This window comes from Saccopteryx leptura, chromosome 6 (assembly GCF_036850995.1).
Source record: "Saccopteryx leptura isolate mSacLep1 chromosome 6, mSacLep1_pri_phased_curated, whole genome shotgun sequence".
Classification (NCBI taxonomy): Eukaryota; Metazoa; Chordata; class Mammalia; order Chiroptera; family Emballonuridae; genus Saccopteryx; species Saccopteryx leptura.
This window is the reverse complement of record NC_089508.1, coordinates 1,508,795-1,536,675: the sequence shown is the minus strand read 5'-3', so window position 1 is coordinate 1,536,675 and position 27,881 is coordinate 1,508,795. Positions and strand designations below refer to the sequence as shown.

The 27,881-nt window shown below is 67.0% G+C and overlaps 1 protein-coding gene across 2 annotated transcripts; it reads right to left on the bottom strand.

Moving 5' to 3' along the window:
* Positions 1-36: 36 nt before the first annotated feature.
* On the bottom strand, positions 37-27,881 carry JAG2 (jagged canonical Notch ligand 2). 2 transcript variants are annotated; one of them, XM_066342177.1, is made up of 26 exons: positions 27,497-27,881; positions 26,937-27,290; positions 18,423-18,480; positions 16,520-16,771; positions 16,329-16,389; positions 10,156-10,286; positions 9,882-10,001; positions 9,615-9,728; positions 9,305-9,418; positions 9,044-9,157; positions 8,901-8,947; positions 8,568-8,738; positions 7,539-7,689; positions 7,298-7,450; positions 7,107-7,220; positions 6,750-6,863; positions 6,553-6,666; positions 6,279-6,395; positions 5,778-5,805; positions 5,598-5,683; positions 4,989-5,102; positions 4,793-4,908; positions 4,119-4,367; positions 3,368-3,499; positions 1,594-1,750; positions 37-1,440 (listed from the first exon to the last, which is right to left on the bottom strand). In XM_066342177.1, exons 1-26 carry the CDS (start codon positions 27,560-27,562, stop codon positions 965-967), a joined length of 3,723 nt encoding a protein of 1,240 aa, XP_066198274.1. In that variant the 5' UTR covers positions 27,563-27,881; the 3' UTR covers positions 37-964. The 2 variants fall into 2 exon arrangements, with proteins under 2 accessions (XP_066198274.1, XP_066198275.1); XM_066342178.1 differs by lacking the exon at positions 9,044-9,157.

Sequence of the window (27,881 nt, the reverse complement as noted above, 5' to 3'; positions counted from 1 at the left end):
CAAGAACAAGGGAGGCCAAAACGTTTAAGTTATTAAATCAAATATACAGAGTGATTCATTTAATATGTACATATTTACAAAAAGAATGCACTTCCACGAGGGGCGGGGAGGCGGGGGCCGGCAGGTGGGCTGCGGCCTGGTGCCACGGCACACGGTGACAGCTGCGAGGGGACTCTGTGTGAAGGCACTTGTCACAAGCTTCAGGACTGCCACCGTCCCGGGGAGAACAGAGCAGCCGGAAAGGGCACTTCAGAAAGCACAGTTGAGAGATCTCTAGAGCACGCTCTGGACAGGAGCAAGCAGGGACGGCGGACAGGAGGGTGACCGACCCGTGAGCCGGAGAGAGGCTGCCCATGGCCTCGGGCGAAGCCAACCACCACGGGCCCCGCCGATAACCACAGGCGCCACCAACGGCTACGGACCACGCTGTCGGTCACGAGTGGTCCCACCAACAGCCATTGGGCCACACCGACATCCACGGGTGGTCCCAGCGACAGCCACAGGTGGTCCCATCAACAGCCATGGGCCATGCTGCTAGCCACGGGTCCCATAAACACCGTGGGCCACGGGTCCCACTGGCTCTTTGGCCTGGAGCCACTGAGAACCCCAAGTGAGGAATAGAAGGGAAGATTCTGTAAACAGGGCACTACCTCTGGGAACAAGAAGTTCGGTGAGAACATGACATCCTTTCCTGCCACACAGCGGGCGCAGCGCACGGCCACGTTACAAAAATAGCAACTATCCGAGAAGACTCCCTTGTTTTCCGCCTGACTGTTATCGAATAATTTATACAAGGTTGAAGAAACGTAGAAAATAAACATTTGTTTTTGGTTTTTGGTGGGTTTTTCTTTTTTTTTTACACAAAATAAAGAAACTATGCACACAGCCCCAGCCTCCTGCGGGCGGTGGGGGCGTGGCATCAGCGACGGACGTCCTGGGTCCTCGCCGCGGCTGGCGGCCGGCCCTAGTCCTGGCCGGGGCGGTGCGCCTCGTTGATGTTCCTGACCGCACGGTTGTCCACTTTGGGGCCTGAGGCCCAGCGGGCCGGCCTCCCGGGGGAGCACCCGGGCTCTTTGGTGAGTTTGTGCGAGAGGAACTTCTCCGCCTCCAGGGAGTCCTCCTCGCCGCGGCCGGGCTCCTCCTCCTCCTCGTCCTCCCCGCCGCCCCCGCGGCCCGCGGGCCCGGGCAGCGTCTCGCCCGCCCTGCGCGGCGGCGGGGTGAAGTTCTTGCACTGGTACAGCACGTCCTTGTGGCCCCCGGGCCGCTCGATGGGGTTCCGGATGGGGTTGAGCGGGGCCCACTGGTTGTTGGCGCTCTCCTCCCGCGGCAGCCGGCTCCGCTCCCGCTCTTTCCTCCGCTTGCGGGTCCACCACACACAGACGCCCACGCAGGCCAGACACAGCACGCTGAACACGCCGCACAGCACGGGCACCAGCACACCTGGAGGGGCGGGGGCGGGGTGTCCAGCCCAGGTTCGGCCCAGCCCCAGCCCGGGGCCCACAGCTGCCCGTCCGCCCCCGCTCACCTGTCGAGGCCCCGCCCATGACGACCGTCTCCACCGGCACCCACAGCTGCCCATCCGCCCCCGCTCACCTGTCGAGGCCCCGCCCATGACGACCGTCTCCACCTTGACCTCGGTGACAGCCAGCAGCAGAGAGCTGTTGCCCCGCTGGGTGATGGCAGCGACGATGGCGTGAGCAGTGCTCTGGATCAGGCTGCTGTCGGGCAGGTCCCACGCCGGGCTGAAGGACTGTGGGCGGAGGACAGCGATGAGAGGCGTCCCCCGGCCTGTACCTCTGGCCTGCTCCCCCACCCCCACCCTCACCCCCACCCCCAGCAGAGCCTGGGACCGCGTCAATGCTGAAGGTGCCATCCAGCTGCACAGACGGGCACAAATGCAGCTTTGGGGTCCGTGAGCAAAGCTGCATTCGAGGGCTGGAGGCTTGGGAGCCTGGGTAACCTAGGGCTTCTTGAGGGGAAGCCCCCCTACTAGACAGTTCACAGTGCCCTCAAAGACAGAGCTGCCCGGGACATGCCACTGCCCACGTAGCTGCTGCCATCCCGATGCTGGTACCTGCCAGCACCCTGAGACACTGCTCTGCCTCCTCCTTCCTCTCCTCACACCCCCCCAGCGTGAGCCCCTACTCCGTGATTCCTGGCTTACACCCGATACCCATCCAGGTGCAGAACAGGGCCTGGAGAAGACCCCCTCAGCCATGGGCCAAGGCCCGGGACACACCCTAGAGATGGCCTGAGCCCATGGGCACCCCGCTCTACTGTGGACACTGGGGGACACGGCTCAGGCAGAACAAGGACCAGTGAGGACGAGGCTACAGACAGGACTTCACCAACTACAACCCTACCCGCCTGTCCAGCTGAGCAGGACCCTGGCCGTGGCACCTGGCGCCCCAGCCACCGCCCACCTCTCAGACTCAGCCCCACGACCCCCAGTCAGGGCCCCAGATGAGGACTCCCCACCCCCCATGACCCCAACCCTCAGCCCACGTTCCCAGGGGGCCCGCCCCCTCACTCCCTGGTCCCTGCCCTGGAAGGGACACTCCAGCCACACCCCAGCGCTGTCCACCTAGGCCCGCAGCAGCTCTCTCCCCCTCTGGGTGCTGCCTCTGCACCTCAACTGCTGCTGCCGCTGAGGCCGCCCACTGCCCCAGGGAGGCTGGCCCACAGCCCCAACATCTACAGCTTCAGACACCAGGCACAAGACGGGAACAAGCTGGACCCAGGGGCCCGCCACGATTCTGCTCATGCTGCCCCTAAACTTCCCAACAGAGCCTGCCTGGCCACTGACCTGCTGACCCAGCTCCTACATACCTCCCCTGGCACTGCCACCCACACTCTCCTCCACAACACGGGGCCACCAGCCTCTAGACCCTCCGCTACAGCAGACAGGACGAGTGACACTCTCAATACCCTTGTCCATGTCCCTTGAAAAGCTGTCCCTGCTGACTACTAATGATCACCTTCCTGGGCCCCGGGCCACGCCCAGCCCTTCATGTCCTCTTGGACCTGCGCCCCGCCCCCCCCAACTCTGCCTTGCCCCAGCTGCTAGCCGGCGCTGAGCCCACCTCCAGCCTGGCCAGACGCACTGTCCCGACACGCCCTTCCTTTCACCCTGGGAAGGGCGAAACCCCTCACCCAGGCCCAGCCGGGCTGCAACAGTCAAGGGGGCACCCACAGTCCACCCCACACAACCGAGTGGGGTGGACTCCCGCGTCTGCGGGTCACTGTCTCCTCGAGCACCCAGGGACCAGCCTGGCCCGGGCCCTGTGCCCCCTGCACGTCCCAAGAGCACATATACAGAGCAGGACCCCAAGAGGGTGGCATCCTGCCCCCACGCCCCAGCGCTCACCATGGCCACCTCCACAGCACTGGCCTCTGAGTACGGGCGGTCACAGAGCAGCACGAGCAGGCGGTCCCGGGCCACCGCCCTGGTGGCTGGCAGGGCGCGAATCCCCGAGCAGATGGCGCCCACAGTGGTACCCTGGGCAGAGACGGGCAGCACATGAGCACAAGGCCTGCTCGACCCCTGGCTGCCACAGGAGACACATGGCAGGACACGCTCCACAGCCCATCTGGGGACATAGTGGGGGAGCTGGTTCCCCACACCAGACCACATCCTCACCCAGGACACAGCCCACAACCATTCGAGTCAGGTCCTGGCCTTCGGGTGGGAGCAGCCGCACCTGCAGGCCCGAGGGAGTGGGGTCTCACACGCCCTGAGCCCCTCCCTACCGGGTTCCAAATGCTTATCTGCAGAGCTGCCCCCCAGCTGCAGGCTGGCCCGGTCCTGCCCTGGAAGGCTGAGGGCCCAGCCCGGGGGCCGTCGGTCCAGACGTCTGGAATGACCAGGCCGACAGGCATCCTGGCTGGGCCTGCCCCTCCCGGCCTTCCCTGCCACCCCCACAGGGTACCCAGGGCTCAGGGCCCCCTCTCTACTGACCCCACGAGGACAGGCTCCCTGAGTGGCCATGTGACCAACCCCGTCTGCCTAACCTCACAAGGGCTGAGCCACACAGCGGAGGGCAGCTGAACGCAGGCCCTGACGCCCGAGCGCTGGGCTCCGCGGACCTGCGGGGTGGCGCACCTGCTGGCACGCTCACCTGGGGCACTTGGTCGCGGTTGAAATGCAGGGTGAGGCGCGCACAGTTGTTGTCCAAGTGGCCAGAGCGTGGCAGGCATGGGGTGCTGGGCAGCAGGGGCTCCTCGGGGCCGCACTCCCCCCAGGCGGCGCAGGGCGGCTGCAGGCACTGGCCCGGGGCCTTCTGTCCGCACTGCTGACCCGGCGGGCACTGGGCACTCAGGCTGTCGGGCCGGCTAGCCAGGAGGCAAGGCTTCCGCCCGCACCACACCTGGGCCAGGCACGCACGTGGAAGGACAGACACCGTCACGTGTGGACAAGGACCCGCGGATCCCACACAAGGAGACAGACGGGGTCTGGGGCCAGCAAGTTCCAAGGCCGTGCCCATCCCACCACCCAGGGCTCCTAGGCTGAGACTAGTGCCAGAAAGGACCCCCACCCCAGAGCAGGGACAGCCCCGAGGAGGGGTGCTGGGGGCACGCAGGACTCGGGCCTCAGTTCTCCAACTCGCCCACGAGGAGAGGGGCCCGGGTGTACCAGTGGGCCTTTATCCCTGGACATCCAGCAGCTCCCAGGTCTCACAAAGTGTCGGGGTCAGAGACGAGAGACAGGGCTCCCTTGGCCCCAGGGTGTCAGATCCAGGGCAGGGAAGAGCCGGCCAGGGAGGTTCTCGGGCAGGGGCCCCTGGGCATCTACCTTGCTGCAGTCCCGGCGGCCATCCAGGCAGTGGCAGCTGTTACAGTCCTCCGCCCAGGAGCTCCCGTGCGGGAAGGGCACGCCTTGGGACCAGCAGGACCTCCCGAACACGATCACTGTGGGGACAGGAGGTGCGGTCAGCAGTGGGCACGGAGCCCGGCATGGGCCCCACCCACCCAGTGTGCTCCCCACCTACCCTCCTGGCACCGTGGGCCGGCCCGGCCCGGCGGGCAGCTGCAGCGGTAGCCGTTGATCTCGTCCACACACGTGGCCCCGTACGCGCAGGGCGAGGACTGGCACTCGTCGATGTCTGCGGAGAAGCGGCCTGGCTGAGCACAGGGCACGGAGGCCAGTGCCCACGCTCGGGCCCATGAGATGGCACAGAGCGGAGAGGCCTGTGCCAGTGAGGAGCAGCCCCAGGTCGGCATGGGCCTGCATGTGGCCCATGGCGCCTCTGAGCCAGGCCTGGTGCAGTCCGTCACCAGCCCCACCGTCTCCACCCACTTCCAGAGCAGGGTGGGCAGGATCTCTGGGGAAGGGACACCTCAGCCCAGCTGCTGTCCACCCCTAAGCAGGCAGCCCAGACCCTGGGGGCAGGGGGAGCCCAGGGGTGTGTCGGCAGGGAAGGGCAGGGCAGGGGCAGGAGGCGGCTGTGTCCACACTGTCCTTCAGGGTGTGTGGACTCTCATGACCCCTGACTGCAGATACATGGGCTGGGAAGAGCCCCCACAGCTGGGGCCCCGCAGCCCCGCCCCCTTTAGCCCCCCCACCGCCCCCCCACCCCCCGCCCCCGCAGGCGCCTCACTGATGCGGCAGTCGGGACCCGCAAAGCCGGGGGCGCACTCGCAGCGGAACCAGTTGACGCCATCAACGCAGACGCCGCCGTTATAGCTGCAGAGAGAAGGCGGGTCTCAGAGGGGGCCCCGTGGTACGGCAAGCCCCCACATCCCACCCTGGTCCTCCGGCCCCCAGAGCTGCCACTCACCAAGGCAGAGGGTTGCAATCGTTGGTATCTGTGTTTCAGAAGAGAGAAACAGAGGTCAGCGTGGCATCTGCCACCCAGAACCACTCTGTGCCAGGCGTGGCTGCCCAGACACAGCAGCCCACCGTGCCCACGCTGGGAGGCCGGGCGGTCAGGGTCAGGGGCGGCTGCAGGAGGAGGTGGCCCCGTGAGGGCAGTCACAGAGGGGCCCATCGTGGAGGCTGCCCGTGGTTGAAGTGGGGTGTGGGTGGCACAGGCAGGAGCCTGGCTGCAGCCAGGGTGAGGGGTCGGTAGGAGGTCGGTGGAAGCCGGGACACACAGGGAGGGGACGAGGTGGCCCTGTGGTGGGGTCTGGGTAGCACAACAGGTCTCTGGGTACATCCATGCTTTGGGGGGACAGGCGCAATGAACAGGTACATGGGTGGGATCAGAAGGGGGCAGGCCTGGGAAGCCCCCCCTCAGCACCCTGCCCCCACGCCTCCCTCCAAGGCCCCCCCAGCTCACTGTGGGTGCAGGTGCGGCCCTCCCAGCCATCCCGGCAGATGCAGGAGAAGGAGTCCCCGCTGCCCACGCAGGTGCCCCCATTCAGACAGGGGTTGGGCAGGCAGCTGTTGTTCTTGGCTGCGGGGTTCAGAGGAGGAAGGGGGGTATGTTCGCTCGGCCCCGGACAGACGGGCATCCATCCCATGCCCCGCAGCCCAGCCAGAGGCCGAGAGAGCCAGGCACCAACACCGGCACCGGCACCGGTGCACGGGTCCGAGGGTCGGGGCCGCCTCACCGATGTTGCAGGTGCTGCCCTTCCAGCCGGGGGGGCAGGCGCAGCGGAAGGTGTCGCCGCTGTCGTAGCAGGTGCCGCCGTTGCTGCAGGTGTAGACGTCACACTGGAACTCGCCTGCGGGCACACGGCTGCTCAGGGGGCACGCCCAGAGCAGCGCGCCGAGGCCCAGCGGGGCAGGGGCCCGGGCAGGCACTCACGTGAGTGGCAGGTCTTGCCCTTCCAACCATCGTCACACGCACAGTAAAAGTCGTTGACCAGGTCTTGGCAGCGGCCGCGGCTGTGGCAGGGATCAGGAAGGCAGTCGTTGGGATCTGGGGGTGAGGATGCCGGTCAGCAGGGGGTCACCGGCATTCAGGGAAGGCTTCCCGGGGGCAGTGGCACCTGGAACTGAGCCGTGACAGACAGAGAGGGGCGGGGAAAGCCACCGGCAGCTGAGCCAGGACCAGGCCGGAGGGACTGGCGGGAGCCCGCAGGCTTGGTGGCGTGCCGTGCCCGAGATCGGCACACCGCCGTCGTGGCCAGGGGTGGCGGGGCAGCCTGGCAGGCCCACTCACTGGTGTCACAGAGCTCGCCCTCCCAGCCGCTGGGGCAGAAGCAGCGGAAGGAGTCCACCTCGTCAATGCATGTGCCTCCATTGCGGCACGGCTGGCTCAGGCAGTCGTCAATATCTGCGGGAGGCAGGTGTGAGCAGGGTCCCCGGACTGGCCAGCCGGCCCCACCTGGTCCACAGATCAGAGCCACTCACTCTCGTGGCAGTAGGTGCCCGTGAAGCCGCTGTCGCAGACACAGGAGAAGTTGCCCCCGGGCTGGCTGAGGCAGTGTCCGTGGGGGCCGCACACGCTGGACGGTGCCCTGCCGGCCGCCCTGGGTCCTGCCTCAAACCCGCAGCCGTCGATCACTGCGGCGAAGGAGAAGGGGTCAGCTGGCCCCCCTCCCACCGTCCCTGCCCCACCCCCACCTCTGCGGGCCGCACGCCGGCACCCCACCTCTGCAGGCCCCGCCGGGACACGGCTCCCTGGGCACGGAGCAGTTCTTGCCGCCCATGTCCTCAGGGCACGCACAGTAGTAGTCGCCCTGCAGGTTGTAGCAGCGGGCGCCGTTCAGGCAGGGGCTCGGCTCACAGAAGTCGATGTCCACCTGTGGGGTGGGGGTATCATGAGGGCCCGGCGCTCCTGGGGGTCCTGGTAGACTAGCCAGACATCGTGTCCACTCACAGACTCCCCGAGACCCAGGCCCTGCGTGGCCTGGACACCTGGGCCTCCACAGCCAGAGCCTGAAGCACCTCCCACCCAAGACGGCCCAGGCCGCTCAGCTGGACGGAAACACCTGCGGGCGCCAGGCCCCTCCCACCCGCCTCACTGCACCACGGCCGGCTTCCTCTGCCTCCCCAGGCGGCATCCGGCCTTCACCCCGCTGCCGGCAGGAAGGCCGGCTCCTGACCCTCTTCTGCAACACCACGGCGGCCTTGAGCCCAGTCTGCGGGTTCTCCCTGGACAGAGCAGCCCCAGGCTCCACGGACCCAGGTGGGACCTCTACTGTGGGCTCCAGGAAGCCTGATGGCCAGGAGCCCTGCCCTGTGCACCCCGACAAAAGTCAGGGCCGGTCAGAGGGAAGCAGGCACGAGCCACCTGACCAAAGAGCGTCAGCCACCCCTACCCAGGACCCACACCCGGCACATGCAGCCCCTCACCCCCTCAGGCACCCTGACCCCACCCTCAGTCTCTCTTTCAGACTACTGCATGCTACGACCCAGCAGAGCCACAGGCCCCCCGGTCACAGTGTGGGGTAGACAGGGCCCCTGCCAGGGCTTGGCGTGACAAGCAGAAACCCTCAGACCTGCCCTCTACCCTCTGACCAGCCAGGCACCTGGACTTTGGGGCCTGAGTCTCAGTCTAGGATGGAGCCCAAGGCACCCTGTCGGGTCAGCCTGGCCCACGGCGCTTTCTGGTCCCGACCAGGGTGGCCCCCGGCCAGCGGAGGGGCTGAGAGGGGGGCGTGGCAGGATCCAGACTCACCTGACAGAGGGGCCCGGAGAAGCCCCGGGGGCAGTGGCAGCGGAAGCCGTCCACCAGGTCCTCGCAGAAGCCGCCACGGCAGGGGTTGCTGGCGCACTCGTCCAGCGGGAGCTCACAGTGGCGGCCCCCGAAGCCCCGCGGGCACACGCACTGGTAGCCATTCACCAGGTCCTGGGACGGGCAGGGCACTGTGAGCCTTGGACAGCGGCCCCCCGGCAGGGACCTGCAGCCCAGCCCCCCACCGGGCCTGCTCCCCACAGTCCCGGGGCTCAGGGAACCGGGGCAAACACCCCTCACACACGTCGGGGGGCCGGGCAGCTGGCCGTGCCATACCTTGCAGGTGCCGCCGTGCTGGCACTGCCCGCGACAGTCGTTGATGTCTGCGGGGGACAGAGGGGAGGGGTCACGGGCAGGGTCCTGGAGCTGTCCCAGCCCCACCCGCCCGCCTGCGGGGTGCCAGTGCCACCCATACTGACTGATGTGGCAGTTGAGGCCCTTCCAGCCAGGGATGCAATCACAGTAATAGCCACCAATCAGGTTTTTGCAAGAAAAAGCGTTAAGGCACGGCTTCCCTTCACACTCATTGGCGTCTGTGAACGAGACAAGAGGGCGCGTGGGGCCCGGGCCCCCGCTGCCCTGCGCCCGGCGCCCGCAGCCCAGCACACCAGCAGCAGCAGCAGCAGCAGCAGCCTAGTCCGCAGCCACATCCATGCACGCATGTGCCCGCGGGCCCTTACCCAGCCGGCAGGTGGCTCCTACCCACTGCTCGGGGCAGATGCACTCAAAGCCGTCCACCTGGTCCACACAGGTGCCCCCGGCTGCGCACGGGTTGGAGGCGCACTCGTCGATGTCTGCAGAAGGACGGGGAGGGGTACGGTCTGTGGGCGGCGCAGGGGGTTGGTCCACGGAAACACGGACGCCACGCAGCCACACGTGTGGACGTGACGACAACGGCAGCCCCCTCTCCACAGAGCGCCGCCCCCCCCCTCCCGATGACCCCTCAGGTGCCTGGGCTGGAAGCCCCTCCACACTCAAGTGGGCACTCACCCAGGGCGCAGGTGGGCCCGCTCCAGCCAGACGGGCAATGGCACTCGAAGCCGGAGGGCACCTCATGGCAAGAGCCCCCGTTGGCACACGGGTTGGAGGAGCAGGCGTGCTCTGCTGCATTGGGAAACGGAGGCGGCGGTGGGAGGGTGAGCGGCACAGGCCCCTCCTCCTCCACCTGCCCCCCACTGTCCTGGGCACAGAGAAACCAGGGCCCAGCCAGGCTCCGGAGCAGCGGCTGGGCGCCAGGCCTGGGACGCCCCAACGTACCCCGCTCACAGTTCTTGCCAGAGTAGCCGGTGGGGCAGACGCAGTGGTACTGGTCGGGCTCCGCGTTGATGCATGTGCCCCCGTTGGTGCAGGGGTGGTGGCTGCCGCAGTAGTTCAGGTCTGGGGGCAGGGAGGGGACACGCTCTGGGAGGGGCCGCCCCCCCCCCCTGTGGCCCCACCTTCCCCCAGCCACCAGCCACCAGCCACCAGGCCTCAGGCCTCAGGCCGGTCCTCCCCTCACACGTCACACGTCCCGTCACGCCGCGGCGGCTACCTTTGTTGCAGAGCAGGCCTCCCCAGTTGGTCTCACAGTTGCACTGCCAGGGCTCCACACAGCTGCCATGCACACAGCCAGGGTACGGGACACACTCGTCACAGAACCTGCCCTGCCAGCCGTAGCTGCACCTGCGGGAGACGTCCAGGGGCACGGGGTCCGGTGGGTGGGGCGGGCCCCCGGGAGGCGCAGGGACGCTGGCAGTCACGTGCCCCCCCCCCCCCCGCTCCGGGGCCAGGCGGGGGTGACGGCCGGCCAGCTGCCCCCGCCGTCACAGGCACTGCCCAGCCGCTGGCCCAGGACAGTGGGCCGCAGCTGTCCGGTCGCTCCTCCCCGGGCTATTTTGGGACTTACCCCTGAGCGGGGCCCCAAGAGCAGGCGCCGGAGCAGGGAAGCCCTGTCGGGACCCCAGGAACAGGAGCACCAGCCCGGACGCACGGGCGCTGGCGGCCAGCACACTGCGGCACCCGGTCTGAGCTGGCCGGCCGGCTGGCAGGCCACCGGGAGAGGCTCCTGACCAGGCCTCAGCAGCTTTCTGACCTTGGGCACAGCTCTCGTGACCTCACCTGATACTCAAGGGCAGTAATTCTCTCTCCCCCCACAAAGCCTGGTCAAGGGCCCATCGCACAGGAGGGGATACCGAGGTTCACAGGCTGTGCCTGCTGGCCCTGCTGGGGGCCAGACTCGGGGCAGTGTCTGACCCAAGAGTAGTCACCTGCTCCCTGGCAAATGGCCTATAGAGAGACCTCAGCCCCGAGGCCATGACCCTGAGGCCTGGCCCTGCCCGTGCTGTGGGCCACCATCCCCTCCAGGAAGTCCTGCAGGAGGAGGGCAGGCAGCCAGGGCAGAACAGACCCCCACCCCAGGCCCAGAGCTCAGTGTGACTCCGGACACTGCTGTCAGGGACAGAGCCCATCGCCCTGCAGCGGGCACCGCGAGGCCCTCCAGGCCCCGAGCAGGACCCCAGGGTCCCCTTTCCTAGAACTGAAAAGGCCCCGCGGGAAGGGAGTGACATCCAGGCCGTGTCATTTCCATACCGGCACCGCCGTGTAAATTTATTTTTGTACAAGGAAGGAGCCACGGCCCTTCCTGGGCTGCCCCCGAGCCCCGCAGCCAGCGAGAGAGGGGACACCGGCCTGCTCGGTGGGCACAGGATGGGGAGGCAGAGGCTGGTGAGAAGGGGCTCCACCACACTACCCATGGGCACAGAAGGGGGGTCCCTGTGGGTGTGAGCCATGAACCCCCATAACACAAACCCCCCAGGTGGCCTGGGAGACCAGGCTTGAGCAGGGCCGTGACCCACTCTGGGTCATCAGCGAGGGTCCCGGGGGTGTGCCGACAGCCCTGGGTGGGGCAGCCTCTCAGCAGGCCCCCAGCTCCCGGCTTCCCTGGCCTAGGGCTCCAGAAGCCGGGGAGGAGGCGGCAGGAAGGCAGGGCCATCTCCGCAGCATCCGGTGGGGTGGGGGGTGGGGGGTGTCCTGCGCTGAAACCTGAGCCCTGAGCCACTGTGGCAGCTGGGCCTCACCCACAGGGCCAGAGAGAGCAGGGTGGGGGCTCCCCTGCCCCCCACAACCCTCGGGCCTCTGTCCCCCGCAGTCCTGCCCCCGGCTTCCTGCACAGCCCATGCCCCGCAGGGGAAGAGCAGGGGCAGAGACCAGCTCCCCTTCCCACCTCCGCACCCCGGTCCCCGCCCGGCCACCCAGGGCCATCGCCACTTTCGCATCCAGGGTGTGTCACGGCCCACGGGGCAGGGGCGGGGCGGAGCCAGGGTGTGCAGGACTGAGTGCCTCCGGCCCTACTATCCTCATCCCCCACTACCACCCTCGTCCCCCACTACCACCCTCGTCCCCCACTACCATCCTCGTCCCCCACTACCATCCTCATCACCCACTACCATCCTCGTCCCCCACTACTACTATCCTCATCCCCCACTACTACCCTCCTCACCCACTACTATCCTCATCCCCCACTACTACCCTCCTCCCCCACTACTATCCTCATCACCCACTACCATCCTCATCACCCACTACCATCCTCGTCCCCCACTACTACCCTCCTCCCCCACTACCATCCTCGTCCCCCACTACCACCCTCATCACCCACTACCGCCCTCGTCCCCCACTACTACCCTCCTCACCCACTACTACCCTCCTCCCCCACTACTACCACCCTCATCCCCCACTACCATCCTCATCACCCACTACCATCCTCATCACCCACTACTACCCTCCTCACCCACTACTACCACCCTCATCCCCCACTACCATCCTCATCACCCACTACCATCCTCATCACCCACTACTACCCTCCTCCCCCACTACTACCACCCTCATCCCCCACTACCATCCTCATCACCCACTACCATCCTCATCACCCACTACTACCCTCGTCCCCCACTACCACCCTCATCACCCACTACCGCCCTCGTCCCCCACTACTACCCTCCTCACCCACTACTACCCTCCTCCCCCACTACTACCACCCTCATCCCCCACTACCATCCTCATCACCCACTACCATCCTCATCACCCACTACTACCCTCCTCACCCACTACTACCACCCTCATCCCCCACTACCATCCTCATCACCCACTACCATCCTCATCACCCACTACTACCCTCCTCACCCACTACTACCCTCGTCCCCCACTACCATCCTCGTCCCCCACTACTACCACCCTCATCCCCCACTACCATCCTCGTCCCCCACTACTACCACCCTCATCCCCCACTACCATCCTCGTCCCCCACTACTACCACCCTCATCCCCCACTACCATCCTCATCACCCACTACCATCCTCATCACCCACTACTACCCTCCTCACCCACTACTACCCTCGTCCCCCACTACCATCCTCGTCCCCCACTACTACCCTCGTCACCCACTACCATCCTCGTCCCCCACTACCACCCTCATCACCCACTACCATCCTCGTCACCCACTACCATCCTCGTCCCCCACTACCACCCTCGTCACCCACTACCATCCTCGTCCCCCACTACCACCCTCATCACCCACTACCATCCTCGTCACCCACTACCATCCTCGTCCCCCACTACCATCCTCGTCCCCCACTACTACCCTCCTCACCCACTACCATCCTCCTCACCCACTACCATCCTCGTCCCCCACTACTACCCTCGTCCCCCACTACTATCCTCGTCCCCCACTACTATCCTCGTCACCCACTACTACCCTCCTCCCCCACTACCATCCTCGTCCCCCACTACCACCCTCATCACCCACTACCACCCTCGTCACCCACTACCATCCTCGTCCCCCACTACCATCCTCGTCCCCCACTACCACCCTCGTCACCCACTACCATCCTCGTCACCCACTACCATCCTCGTCACCCACTACCATCCTCGTCCCCCACTACCACCCTCCTCACCCACTACCACCCTCGTCCCCCACTACCATCCTCGTCACCCACTACCATCCTCGTCCCCCACTACCACCCTCCTCCCCCACTACCACCCTCCTCCCCCACTACCACCCTCGTCAACCACTACCATCCTCGTCACCCACTACCATCCTCGTCCCCCACTACCACCCTCCTCACCCACTACCACCCTCCTCCCCCACTACCACCCTCGTCCCCCACTACCACCCTCGTCACCCACTACCACCCTCGTCCCCCACTACCACCCTCGTCCCCCACTACCACCCTCCTCACCCACTACCACCCTCGTCCCCCACTACCACCCTCGTCACCCACTACCATCCTCGTCACCCACTACCATCCTCGTCACCCACTACCACCCTCGTCCCCCACTACCACCCTCCTCCCCCACTACCATCCTCCTCACCCACTACCACCCTCGTCACCCACTACCACCCTCCTCACCCACTACCATCCTCCTCCCCCACTACCATCCTCGTCCCCCACTACCATCCTCGTCACCCACTACCATCCTCGTCCCCCACTACCATCCTCGTCCCCCACTACCATCCTCGTCCCCCACTACCACCCTCGTCCCCCACTACCACCCTCGTCACCCACTACCACCCTCATCACCCACTACCATCCTCCTCCCCCACTACTACTATCCTCATCACCCACTACTACCCTCCTCACCCACTACCATCCACCCTCATCCCCCACTACCATCCTCCTCCCCCACTACTACTATCCTCATCACCCACTACCACCCTCATCCCCCACTACTACTATCCTCATCTCCCACTACTATCCATCCTCATCCCCCACTACTGTCCTCCTCCCCCACTACTGTCCTCCTCCCCCACTACTGTCCTCATCACCCACTACTGTCCTCATCACCCACGGACCTGTGTCCCCAAGAACCCTCATCACCCACGGACCTGTGTCCCAGAGAACCCTGGATGGCACCCATCACACACGTTGGCAGGCAGGCCCTCTCCCGGTACAGATAGACAGACAGCTAGCCTCACGCCCACCTCTCCCAACCCTCAGTCAGACTCCCCACCCGGAGGCCCACTGCACTTGCTGGGATCCAGCGGTGCGAGGGGTAGCTCCCCTGCCCTGCCCTGGGTCTAAAGCCACCACAGGACAAGCAGAGGGGCCACCTGGACCCCTCCCTTCCTGGCTCCCAAACCTTGCTCTTCTGTCCAAACACTCATTCCTGTGGGACCCTGGGGAAGAGACTTCAGGTCTCTTTGCTCGGTGTCCCTGTCTGAAGAGGGCACGAGGAAGCAAAGCCACCCCGACAGGCAGGTCCTGGGATGAGGAAGATGCCAGGCCGGGGCACAGGGCCCCACTCCCCTCCCCAGGATGGAGAGCCTCCGCCAGGCTGTCCTCCGGCACCCGGGCTGCACACCTGCTTGCCCACTGAACGAGCACCTGGCTCTAAGGCACTAGCCCGCAGCCCCTCAAGCTGCTCCGCCTCCCGCTTCTCTGCACCACAAACTGCCCCCTTCACCCACTGGGGTCTCTCCCCCCACCCCCCAGCCCCATCAAGAGCTCCAAGGGCCTCCACTGTCTGCACCTATCTGCCAGGACCCTTGCTCTCCTGGCTTCTTCCACCCCCCAGCCCCATCAAGAGCTCCAAGGGCCTCCACTGTCTGCGCCTATCTGCCAGGACCCTTGCTCTCCTGGCTTCCTCCACCCCCCACCCCCATCAAGAGCTCCAAGGGCCTCCACTGTCTGCGCCTATCTGCCAGGACCCTTGCTCTCCTGGCTTCTTCCACCCCCCAGCCCCATCAAGAGCTCCAAGGGCCTCCACTGTCTGCGCCTATCTGCCAGGACCCTTGCTCTCCTGGCCTCCTCCACCCCCCAGCCCCCATGGAGGCCCAGACGGGTTCCCTGGCCTCCTCTCTCCATCCGCTCCCAGCCCAAGGCTTTCAACACCACCTGTACGCCACAGGTGCCCACGTGTGTCTCTGAGGGCCAGAAGACTGTCCCCAAAAATCTCTGCTTTGGAGACGTCTCCTGGGTCAGGGCAGACACTCTCCCCCTCCCCAAATGATCTGCCCCTCCTCCCCCCGCCATCCCGCCTGCCACGTTCCCGGCAGCTCCACCGCTCAGTGGCAGAGGCTGGGAGGCTTGGGGTCCTCCTTGGCCTCCCACTCTTCCTCTCCTCCCAACATCAAATCCACTCCAGGATGTCTGTAGGACCTGCTCCCCTTTGCACCTCCTGCTGGGTCATCCCCCTCAACCCCAGCCCTGCAGCGCCTCCCCACCTGGTTCTTCTCACAGCAGCTGCCCTGGGCCTCCCTTCCATTCACCTTGCCCAGCTCTAAGCTGTCCAGTGGTCCCCCTTCCCCTGCTGGGTGCCGCCCCACGCTCACTGGCATCTCCCTGTCCCCCAGCCAGGAGCCTGAGCCCCCAGATTGTCTGCCTGCTGCCCTGTGCCGAGGGCACCCATCCTCAGGGGGCTCTCGGGCTCCCGGCCTGTGCCCCTTGGACGTGACTGTCCTGGCCATGTCACATGAAGTGGCCGTGACCGCCCTCCCTGGTCCCCCGCCACCCTGTCCTCGTGGGGCTGTTGCACATCCCAGGCTCCGAGGACACACGTCTCCCCTGCACTGATTATAAGCTGCCCAGGAGCAGAGCCCGTGTCTCCGATGTCCAGCACTGCGCCCCTCAAACAGGAGGCGCCCCACCACCCCCTGCCGTGGCAGGCGTGCCCGCCAACAGCTGTCTCCGCATCTGAGGAGAGGGCAGAGAAGGGGCGGTGCCACACTCACTTGCACTCCCCGGGCACGGAGCATCCCCCGTGGAGCAGGTTGCATCCTTGTTTACACACGGCTGCAAGGGAAAGGGGCAGGGACCTGCTACAGCCCGCAGCACGGACCCCCCCCCGGCCCCGCCCCCGGCCCCGCCCCGCGCCCGGCCCCGGCCCCGGCCCCGCCCCGCGCCCGGCCCCCGGGGGGCGCACCTTCCTTGCACTCCTTGCCCATCCAGCCGTCCATGCAGGCCTTGTGGCCGTACTGGTCGCAGGTGTGGTGGCCGAAGAAGTCGTTGCGGGGCCGGCAGAACTTGTTGCAGGTGGGGCTGTAGTAGTTCTCGGCGCAGCGCACGCGGATCTGCAGCTCCAGGTGCGCCACGTGCCCGCTGAAGTGCAGGCTCTTCCAGCGGTCCTCAGGGTTGATCATGCCCGCGTGCGACACCCGCTCGATCAGCAGCTCCTCTTGGGGAGGCGGCAGGGTCAGCCTGGCAGCGGCCACCCTGTCCCCCACCCCACCCTGGGGCCCGGCGGGCGGCAGGGTCAGCCTGGCGGCGGCCACCCTGTCCCCCCACCCCACCCCGGGGCCCGGCGGGCGGCAGGGTCAGCCTGGCGGCGGCCACCCTGTCCCCCCACCCCATCCCGGGGCTCGGCGGGCAGCAGAGCCGGGAAGGCAGGGACACTGGCCAGGCCGCTGCAGGAAGCTCAGGGCCCTGGACAGGCTCCTGGTCCACACCCCACATGCAGACGGACACCAGGAAGATGGGGCGCCCCACCCCGGCCCATGCCCCACAGCTGATGGCCTGGCTCCTAGGCCAGTGTCCCCACTAGGCAGGCCTCCGCCCCCTTGCCGGCACAGGACTGTCACTGTGCTGTCCTGTCTCTCCTGCTCCTGACGCCCTTCCTCTCGGGCTCTGCCCTCGGCAGACATGTCATCACTGCCCATCCTGAAGCCCACCTTTCCTCAGACCCCGCAACCTGACAGCGGGGCCTCCCCTTTCCTGACCCCACAACCTGACAGCGGGGCCTCCCCTTTCCTGACCCCACAACCTGACAGCGGGGCCTCCCCGCAAACCAAGCCACTGCATGGGGGGTGAGCGGGGTGCCAGCTGGCCACTACGGGCACACGGGGACCGTGAAACCGTTCCCTCCGCCTCTGAACAGTTTGAGGTTTTCCACAGCACACAGCTAAGGAATCCCACCCCACACCCCATGCCCCCTCCGCTGCCCCCCGGCCTCTGGCAGGGCCTCATGCCCCACCAAGCCGGCCCTCCTTGTGGTGGTGCCCGCTGCCCGTCCCATGGCCTCTCCTCCAGAAACACTCCAGCCCTGCATGACCTGTTCCCATGCCCACCTGGTCTGTGAGTGCCACTCCCAGCCAGGCCCCTTCGTGTCTGCCCCCCCCCACGCGCAGCATCATCTCCTGTGGGACCCAGGGCTCAAAGCCTCCATGAGCTGAGCCCTACTTCACTGACCTCATCACTTCCCCTCCGCTGTGCAGGCCCCATGCTGCTCCCTAAACACGCTGGGCTCACTCTGACCTCAGGGCCTTTGCACATGCCACTGCTGCTGCCCCCTGTGGTGTGCTATTCCCACTTGTCCAGGGAACACCTCTCTGCCCGACCACCACAGGGCCCTGCAGACCCCGAGCAGAGGCTGGCTAGCCAGCAGGTGAGTCTTGGGGAGAGGGCCACCCAGCCCCATGTTCCAGGGCAGACAGGAAGAGAGGGTGCCATGGAGCCCCGTGTTCCAGGGCAGACAGGAAGAGAGGGTGCCACGGAGCCGGAGAGAGCCTCCTGGGGGTGCCCACTCCACTACGCCACTGACACGGCCTCAAGAGGAGAACACAGGTGAAGCCAAGAGGGGCAGGAATACGGTGCAGACACAATGCTGCAAACTCCAAATGCGGCCGAGCTTCCCGGCAGCCAGGGTGAAAAGGGACAGAGTGCACAAAATCCTCCGTCGGGAAAGCAGCTTTCCTGACATTTGGGCCTCTGTCCCCAGCTGGCAGAGGACAAGGAACCTAGCTAGCTACATGCCTCTCCAGCTGAGAGGCCACCTCCTGGTGCCCTGAGGCAGGCCCTGCCACAACCCACCCAGGCCAGGGTCAACTCACCATCCGGCATGGTTTGGTTATCCCAGTCCCAGGCTTCCACGATGAGGGTGAAGGAGCGCTACAGACACAGGGAGGGAGGGGCCAGTCAGGGACCCGAGGCCCCCACCTGCCTGCCCCTGCACAGGTGAGGACCCGCCCTGCCATACCCCCAGCCCCGAGCGCCCCGACTCGACCCCGGGTACGTCTGGGCTTCCCCCACCCCTCAGCTCGGAGGAGCAGCCTCCAGCGCGTCTCAGCAGTTGCCCAGACCACCTGCTCACAGGGGGGAGGTTGCCCCGCAGGTCAGCCAGGTACAGGGGGGGCTGAGGCTCCCGGCTCCTGCGGGCTGCAGCCTGCACAGCTGGGGAGACCGAGTGACCCAGGTGGAGCAAGCAGCAGGGGAGACCCGTTCGCTGGAGCGGCCAGAAGCAGGGACCCCGTGGCCTGGGACTAAAGGGTGCCAAGTGGGAGCACCGCTCAGGAGGAGCACGAGGCCCTGCGGTTAAGCCCACCAAGGGAGAAGACACCAGGGTCCCCCAGGGGCTCCTCCCCCGGGCACGTGGGGAGCGCACGCCGTGAGGCGCTGGACAGGCCTGCACTCTGGAACTCCCCCTCCCAGGACACGGTCAGTGCCCTGTGAACAGCACACCACAAACCCGCCTCACCCTGAGACGAGGAAAAGGGGCAGCAGGGGACCCCTGCCGCACAGGCGGGGGAGCTGAGGCCCAGGGACGCCTGGTACAGCCTCAGCTGTCGTTACCATCTCCACCCCCAGGACCATCTGGCCCCGGAGCCCCGGGCTAATGTGACGGGGTGATGTCACTTGAGCAACCTGAGGACCCGTCCCCTCTGCAAGGTACACCGGAGCCAACGTGCAGCCCTGGTCACTCACAGGCGCAAGCCCCCCCGGGAGGGGCCAGGCCTGGCCTCCCTGCCCAGGACCCTTCCGGGTCTCCCTGTCCACGCTACCTAACCTTCTCTTTTGCCCAGCCGTGAATGTGCTGACCACCCCTGCATGGGACACTGGCTCCACTCAGGTTGGGGGCCCACAGGACAGGGCCACCTCTGAGGCCACAAGCCACCCAAGGACACCCTGTCCTCAGTGATCCCGTCAACCAGCCCCTGCGGTCTGGCTGTGCAGGGGAACCACAAGGCGTTACCACCAAGGACCCCCATCTAGGCCGTTCCCGCCACTCCGACGGCCTCCCACTGACACCCCCAAACCAAGCTTGCCAGTGCTCCCCAGACACACCCCAGCACCCACCCCACCCGGCCCTACTCCCTACCTACGGGATGCCTACCACAGCCAACCACAGCCACCACCTCTGGACGCCCAGAGCCTGGCCCTTGGGAACTTTCTCCTCCCCAACTCCCTCCCTTACCCACACTGCTGCCCCTGCCCGGAGCCCAGCCACCAGCACCTCCCTCCAAAACACCCAGGTGACCCACAGGACCTCACACCCACCAGCCACCATCCTGGGGCTGCACCCACACAGGAGCACGGATTGAAACTGGAGAGCCATCCTCTACTCTCCAGAGCCCTTCCTGTTCCTTCATGGGGCACTCCTCAAGCTGTCAGTCCCACCTCTTAAATCTGCCTTCAAGTTATTTACCCCCCCCCCCGCTCCGGCCAGTACCCTCCACCAGGCCAGGAGGCCTGAACCTGGCCCACCCGTCCCCTCCAAGGGCTGCCTGTCGTTCCCATCCACCAGGCCAGGAGGCCTGAACCTGGCCCACCCGTCCCCTCCAAGGGCTGCCTGTCGTTCCCATCCACCAGGCCAGGAGGCCTGAACCTGGCCCACCCGTCCCCTCCAAGGGCTGCCTGTCGTTCCCATCCACAGGAGCCCCCTCAGAGCCCAGGCTCTGTCCACATCACCCGCACATGCAGAGCCCTCTTGGGACTCCCCACAGCTCCTGCCCTGCTCACAGCCGCCCTGGCATGCCCACCCTGTCCCGGGCCTTAGCACACACACGGCACCCTCCCTTGGCCCAGAACGCCACCCTCAGGCCAGCCTTCTCCCAGCCATCCCGCTGCTGGTGACAGCGGGAGCCCCGGCCCCTGACCAGGCTCCAGTGACCTTGTCCGTTCACTTGACCATCATCACTCACTCATTCATTCATTCACTCATCACTATCCACTCGCTCACTGGTTCACTGGTCCATCCCTCCCTCCCTTCCTTCCCCTTCCCTCCCTTTCCTTCCTTTCTTCCTTCCTTCCCTCCCTCCCTCCCGCCCACCCGCCCGCCCCATGCACTGGGTTCACCTCTGCCCTGGCAGACGGGCAACCAGAGGGTCTCTGGGGCACAGGGCAGAGATGCCGTCCTGAGGGGGTCAGGGCAGGGCTCGCAGAGGGTGCCACTGGGATTGAGCCTGCATGGCAGGGCCCCGGGCTGACAGCAGGGACACAGGGACAGAGGCATTGGTCAGACGGCCAGGGCTGCGACGCTGGAACCAACGTAGGCGCCAAAGCTGAGCAAAGTGAGTAGCTGCCAGAGGCGGGAGGGGGGAGCGTCTAAGTGGAGCCTGTGACCACCAGGCAGACGGGCGTGGAGGGCGGGCAGAGGTGGGAGCAGGGAGCCAGGCCAGGTGGGCCTGCGGCCGCCCCTGCAGGTCAACCCCCTCGGCGGGGCAGGAGGACCCAGGCCCCTCCGAGCCACTGGCCGTCGCCCTGCACCTGGGCGCTGGCGAGCAGGGAGTTCCTCCTGGCTCCCAGGAAACCCCATGCCACCCGCTCAGGTAGGATTACCGCCACCTTTGCGGAGCCCAGGGCTCCGGTTACCTGCTCCCGCAGGGACGCGCGCCTGCCCGCCCACCCGCGCGGGCCCCACCGCCCGCCAGCTGGGCTCTCTACACCTGCACGGCAGGAAGTCGTCCAGAGAAAACCTGAGCCTCCCTCGGTGCTGGGCCCCAGCCGCCCTGCCTCCCCCGGGCCGGCCTCCAGGACTCAGTTTCCCCTGTGTGAGTGGCCGCCTGCTGTCCCTGTGCTCCTGCGTCCTGGGCCACAGGTGGACAGGGCTGTCCGCCCCCACTGCCCTGCAGAGCAGGAGAGTCACTGGGTCTGGGCAGAGCCTCGGAGCGGTCCCGCCACCCCCGGGACAGGCTGGGATGGGGGCAGATTCCCCTGGGGGGTGGGCAGAGGAACCCTGGTCCCTCCTCCCGGGCCTGGGAGGCCCATTGGCCAGCTGGCCTGAGTCCCTGAAGGTCTGGCCATGGCCCTTCCTGTAAGAAGCCTGCCCGGACCCATCCACACAGCATGGGAAGACCCCCAACTATATCCAACTGCCACGTCCCTGACTCTGACCCCCAGACAGGGGTGACAGGGCAGCAGCCAGACATGGAAATGGCCCAGGAGAGACACGGGGCCAGAGAGACCACACTCCACAGCTCAGACCAGGGCACCCCACGCCCGGAAGGCCCAGCCCGGCCCCCAGCCCGCGGCCCAGGTCCAGGACTCCGGCCTGGCTTCTTTCCGGCACCATCCCCGAGTCAGCCATCCGGCCCCCCACGGAGCAGAGCCTGGTGTGTGCCAACGCCAAAGCTCTAAGCACAGATACATTTCCTGAAACCCGAGCTTTGGAGAGGCCTGGGCCTCGGAGCCATTGTCACCAGAGGGAGAGGGGGGCGGCTGCCTCCCCGCAAGGCGCTGGGCCTCGGGGCCACGGCACCGAACATGGACCACAGGCCCACCCTACACAGGAACCCAGACGCCCACAATCCACCAGAGCCCAGCCGGGGCCTTGCCAGAGAGGACCCCCCCATCCCCTTAGCCGGGGCCTTGCCAGAGAGGACCCCCCCATCCCCTTAGCCGGGGCCTTGCCAGAGAGGACCCCCCCATCCCCTTAGCCGGGGCCTTGCCAGAGAGGACCCCCCCATCCCCTTAGCCACGGCCTTGCTAGAGAGGACCCCCCCACCCCCTTAGCCGGGGCCTTGCCAGAGAGACCCCCCCATCCCCTTAGCCGGGGCCTTGCCAGAGAGTACCCCCCATCCCCTTAGCCGGGGCCTTGCCAGAGAGACCCCCCCATCCCCTTAGCCGGGGCCTTGCCAGAGAGGACCCCCCCATCCCCTTAGCCGGGGCCTTGCCAGAGAGGACCCCCCCATCCCCTTAGCCGGGGCCTTGCCAGAGAGGACCCCCCCATCCCCTTAGCCGGGGCCTTGCCAGAGAGGACCCCCCCATCCCCTTAGCCGGGGCCTTGCCAGAGAGTACCCCCCATCCCCTTAGCCGGGGCCTTGCCAGAGAGACCCCCCCATCCCCTTAGCCGGGGCCTTGCCAGAGAGGACCCCCCCATCCCCTTAGCCGGGGCCTTGCCAGAGAGTACCCCCTCATCCCCTTAGCCGGGGCCTTGCCAGAGAGACCCCCCCATCCCCTTAGCCGGGGCCTTGCCAGAGAGGACCCCCCCATCCCCTTAGCCGGGGCCTTGCCAGAGAGTACCCCCCATCCCCTTAGCCGGGGCCTTGCCAGAGAGTACCCCCCATCCCCTTAGCCGGGGCCTTGCCAGAGAGTACCCCCCCACCCACCCCCTCGACCTTTGCTGTGAAGAGGGCCAGCAGCCCAGGGTCACCCAGGACCGGGTCAGATGGACCCTGGGAGACCACTGCCACAAACCCAGATTGAGCTGATCCTCCTAATCAACCCCGCTCACTGGGGGAGGAGGATGGGGGTCCCTAGCTCACCTGGGAGCTGAGGGATGTGGAGACCACAGCTCGCCCGGGGTTTAATGATGGGGATCCAGCTTACCTGGGACCTGGGGATAGCAACCTCGGCTCACCCGGGGTCTGAGGTGGAGACCTGGCTCATCCGGGATCTTAAAGATGGGGCCTCAGCTCACCCGGGGTCAGGGAATAGGGGCCCTGCTCCTCTGAGATCTGAGGACCTTGGCTCACCCCCGAGTCAGGGGATGGGGACCCAACTCACCTAGAATCTGAGAGATGAGGACCTTGGCTCAGGCCTGGGGGTTAGAGATGCCTGTCTGCCCACCACCACCACCTCCGGCCCTGGGCTGGCACCCCTGAGAACCTCCTCTTTGGCCCAACCTGCCCCCCACAGACACCATGGAGCCTGAATCGGCCCGAGAGCTACAGTGCCTTCCATGGAGCCCCTTCCTCAAATACTGCAGGGACCTCTCCCCTGTCAGCTGCAGCCTGGCTCCCCGATCCATCCCCCCAAGGTCTAGGAACAAAGCCCCGGGCCCACCTCCAAGCTGTCCCAGGGGCCCCACTTTACCGAGCCCTAACTGAGCAGGACTCCGGTGCCCGCTGGGGAGGTGCAGGAAGGAAGCGGGTGCCCAGGAAGCACAGAGGGGGATGCTCGCACCGCCACGGGCAGCACGGACTGCCCAGGCACAGACTGCAGCCGGGCCCACCTTGGGCTGGGAGTTCATGCAGCCACCAAGCCCCCTGTGACAGCTGGGTGCAGAGAGGCCGGGCCCCGTGCCCATACCCCCCACTATGCCACCCCACTTTGGGACACATGGCTCTGACCAACCAACATGCCCCCCCCACACACACACAGACACCTCCGTAAGCACATCACAGCCCGCTCAGGACTCTGGCTTTCTGCTGGGCGGCCCGTGGGAGACAGGAGACGGGCGAGAAGCAGGGCTGGGGACCGCCTGCAGGGCTGGGGACCATTTCACGGCAGGGAAGAGGGACCCCAGAATCCCTGTGACCCAGGATCTCGGGTTGGTTGTACTGTCAGAAATGGGGTCAGCCTCAGGCCCACCGATATCACATGGGGGGGCCCGGGCCCACCTGGATGCTCCCACTTCAGTTTTCCTCATCACAAGGGACCACGGGGACCTGCACACAGGTGGGAAGGCATGGCCTCCAGCTGGACAGCAGGCAACTCCCTTTGCTCTCTCACTCAGGGTGGGGCCCTGCCGCCACACTGCACCTCCATTGGCCAGCTCCCCCGAGAGAGGGAATGAAGGGCCCCTCTGACCCTCCACCAGCCACCTGGCAGGCCCAGAGAGACCATGTGCACACACACACACGTGCACGACCTCCACCCTGCCAGGCTCTGGGGCCAAAGAGTGTCACAGAACCCCTGGGAGGTCAGTGAAGACATGGGGGGGGGGGTGAGGTAGAGTCAGGAGAGCAGGAGCGACTCTCACATCCAAGACCCTGCGCCAGGCCCTGTCCAGAAGGCTGAGCCTGCTGACAACCTGGAACCAGAGTCAGACAGCAGACACACAGGCCCACCTGACCCAGCTGGGGTCTTGACAGAGGCCAGGGGTGGGAGGGTTAGGGCCGGTCCAGGGCCGCCTGAGGGAATGGAAGAGTGCAGAGCCCGCCCAAACAAGCTCCCTGTCCTCCTGCCTCCAAGGCCCCGGGGGTGGGAGGGGCAGCTCCCTGGACTCCTCCTCAGAGGCCCACATTCCCCCTCTAGCCCCCTCAAGGCCCTCCTCACGTCCCTACCTCAGGGAGCCCAAGAGTCTAAGCTGGCCCTGGGCAGGAGCCCGAGCACCCTCCCAACAAAAGCCCCTGAGGCTGGGCCCAGTCACTGCTTGGTCCCCTGGGAGCCCAGGCACCGTCCCTGCTTGCCCAGTGGAGTGAAGCACCCCGCGGATACCCTGGGGTCCAAACATGCTCCAGCCCACAGGACCGAGTGGGGCCTGCAGCAAGCCAGGCAGCACAGCCCAGAGTGGCTGCGGCCGGGCGGAAATACCAGGGTGCTGGCATCACCACACCACTACCCGCCCAGCAGCCCGGCCGCACTGCCACTGGCAGGGGGAGACCGGAGCAGCCCACCGCACATGCACGACCCCACGGGCCTCGCACCCCACCTGGCACTGGGCCACCTGGCCTGTCCTGGGACATCTGAGGGCTGTCCCAGCTGTGAGAAGGAAGAGGAGAGCTGCCTGAACCCCAGAGCCCCAGAACTGGGGCTGCCTGGGAGGCCAGGGCCTGCCCCATCCCACCCCACACCTGGCCGGCCAGTGGGGCCCGAGAGCCACGAGGGACACGCGCTGGCCCGCCACATTCCTCCAAGGCCTCCCAGCCCCCACGCCGCCGCTGCCAACTCGAGCAGAAAACACATCCTCAGGTAGCGATTCGAAGCCGCCCTGGCAGGGGCCCAAGTACAGATGACAGACTGCGGCCCTGCTCAGACCTGCCTGCCGCACGGCTGTGGGGGCGAAGGGGCGGGCTTATCGGAACTGCCCGGGGCCCTCCCCAGCCTGCCCCTGCCTTCGCCATCTCAGAGACACGTCCTCCTCAGAGGCCTTGGGGTCAAGGAAGACCCCAGAAGCCAGCCAGGCTCAGGGGGGCAGGGCTGTGGCCAGGAAAGGCCAGAGTGAACCTCCCTATCCCACAGTGGTCAGTGAGGGGTGAGGATGATGGATGGAGCAGCGGGTCAAGCCACTTGGCCCAAGCTGAGAAAAAAGTGCCAGCACTGGACGCCCACAAGGTGGTGGTCCTCCTGGTCCAAACTTGGGCCACCTGGCCTCAACTCCCATTCTCTTTGAGAACCGGGCACTAAGTAGATACAGTCCTGGTGCTCCAGCTGGCTGGTCCAGCAGGAAGTCCTTGGTCAGAAGGCTGGGCCCTTCGATCACAGCCTGGCACCCTGCTCCAGGGACTTCCCAATCAGTCCCTCTCTCGGGCCCACTCCAGCTGCTCCTAACCCTTCACACTGGGTTCCCACCTCACAGAGTCCTCTCCATTCCTGCCCCACCCAGTTACAGGGCTGAAGCACAGAGACCCTCGGGTGCTGTGCGGTCAAGCACTGGTTCAGACAGATCGCATCAGGCACCTGAAGGCCTCAGCCTGACTGCCAACACCTCCTCACACGGCCCCCTACCCATTGCCCGAGCCTTCATCCACCACAGCCTGGGGTAGCCCACATCCCTCCCAGCATCCCCAGGTTCAAGGATGATTGCCCAACCTCCAAACCCCCGCCCAAAAAAGTACCAAACCAAAACCCCACAAACAGTGCCACAGATTCAGGGTACCAGGACCCCTGCCTCTTTCCCGCCGGTGTCGGTGGTTGGGGGAGCCTGGGATAGTAGCAGGGGCTGCAGCCAACACACATGCATTAAGCCCTCCCCAGCCCAGCCCAGCCCCCCACTCCCACCCCCACCTCATCCCCGGGCATCCAGGAAACAGCAGGGCAAGCGCAGGCTGGCCGCGGGCCCAGGGCGGCTCCGCCGGGGCCTGCCCCATACCAGCCCCAGCACGCGCAGCGCACATGCCTCCGCGGCCTGCCGGCCCAGGGCGCCTCGCAGCGCCTCCCCACCCAGACAGACACGCGTAGGGCGACGCAGGCACACGCCGCAGGACGCCGCGCGCACGGGCCGCAGCCACCCCACCCCAGCCGCGACCCCCGCGCGCCCACGTGGTGGGGCGCGGACCGGGCCCCACGGAGCACGCGCCCGGGGTCCGCCCGCCGCGCGGCGCCCCCTGCCGGGACCGCCTCGTCTAGGTGCGCGCGGCAGCACGCAGGGTTCGGGCCGCAGGTGCCAGAGGGTCCGTGGCCGGGGCGGGAGCCGGGACGCCGAAAGAGGGGAAGTCTGGGACCCAGGATGGGGGCGCACGTACCGGCCAGGCGAACTGGAAGGGGATGACGACGAGGCCCGGGTCCTGGTCGCCGCCGCCAGCCCGGGCCCGCGCCCGAGCCCGGTCCCCCGCGGCGCCCGCCGGCGGCAGGTAGAAGGAGTTGCCTCCCAGCACGGGTGTGGCACCGTGGCCGTAGCTGCAGGGCCCCGTGGGCGTCACCTTGGCCTGGTACTCCTTGAGGCACACGCGCACGTACGTGTCGCACTCGTCGTGGCCGCAGCCCCCCGCGCGCGTCGTCCGGCCGTCGCCGTCACAGCAGGCGCCGTTCAGCAGCTCCCCGTTCGCGTTCCGCAGCGCGCTCAGCCGCAGCTCGAAATAGCCCATGGGCCGTGCTGCCTAAAAATAAGGCAGAGGGAGAGCGCAGGGAGGCGCGGGCCGGGGTCGGCGAGCTTGGCGCCCCGCCCCCACCCACCCGCCGAGCCCCCGCCGAGCCCCGGCCGCGGCGCGCAGCCTTGAGGGCTCCCAAACGGCGGTGCCCACAGGCGGTGCCGCCCGGCCCCGAGGGACGGCCGAGTGCGCCCCGTCCGCGCCCCCACGCTCACCTGCACGCAGAGCGCCAGCAACAGCAACAGCCGCCGGGGCAGGCGCCCCCGGCCCCGCTCCCGCATCGCCGCCTCGACCCCGCGCGCCGCCGCCGCCGCCGCCCCTGCGCGCCCGGCCCGGCCCGGCCTCCCAGCGCCCGCGCGCCCTCCGAGCGCCGGCAGCGGCGGCGGCGGCGACGGCGGGCGGGGTCGAGGCGGCGCCTCGCGGGCCTGGGCGGTGGCTAGCGCGCAGGAGCTGCGGGCGCGGGCTCGGGTTCGCAGGCGGCTGCGCTCCGACCCGGCCCGGCTCTCTCCCGGCGGCGGCGGCGGCGGCGGCGGAGGCGACGGCGGGTCCCGGCCTCGGCTCTGAGCGCCCGCGCTCCCGGCGCCCGCAGCCAACAAGTTC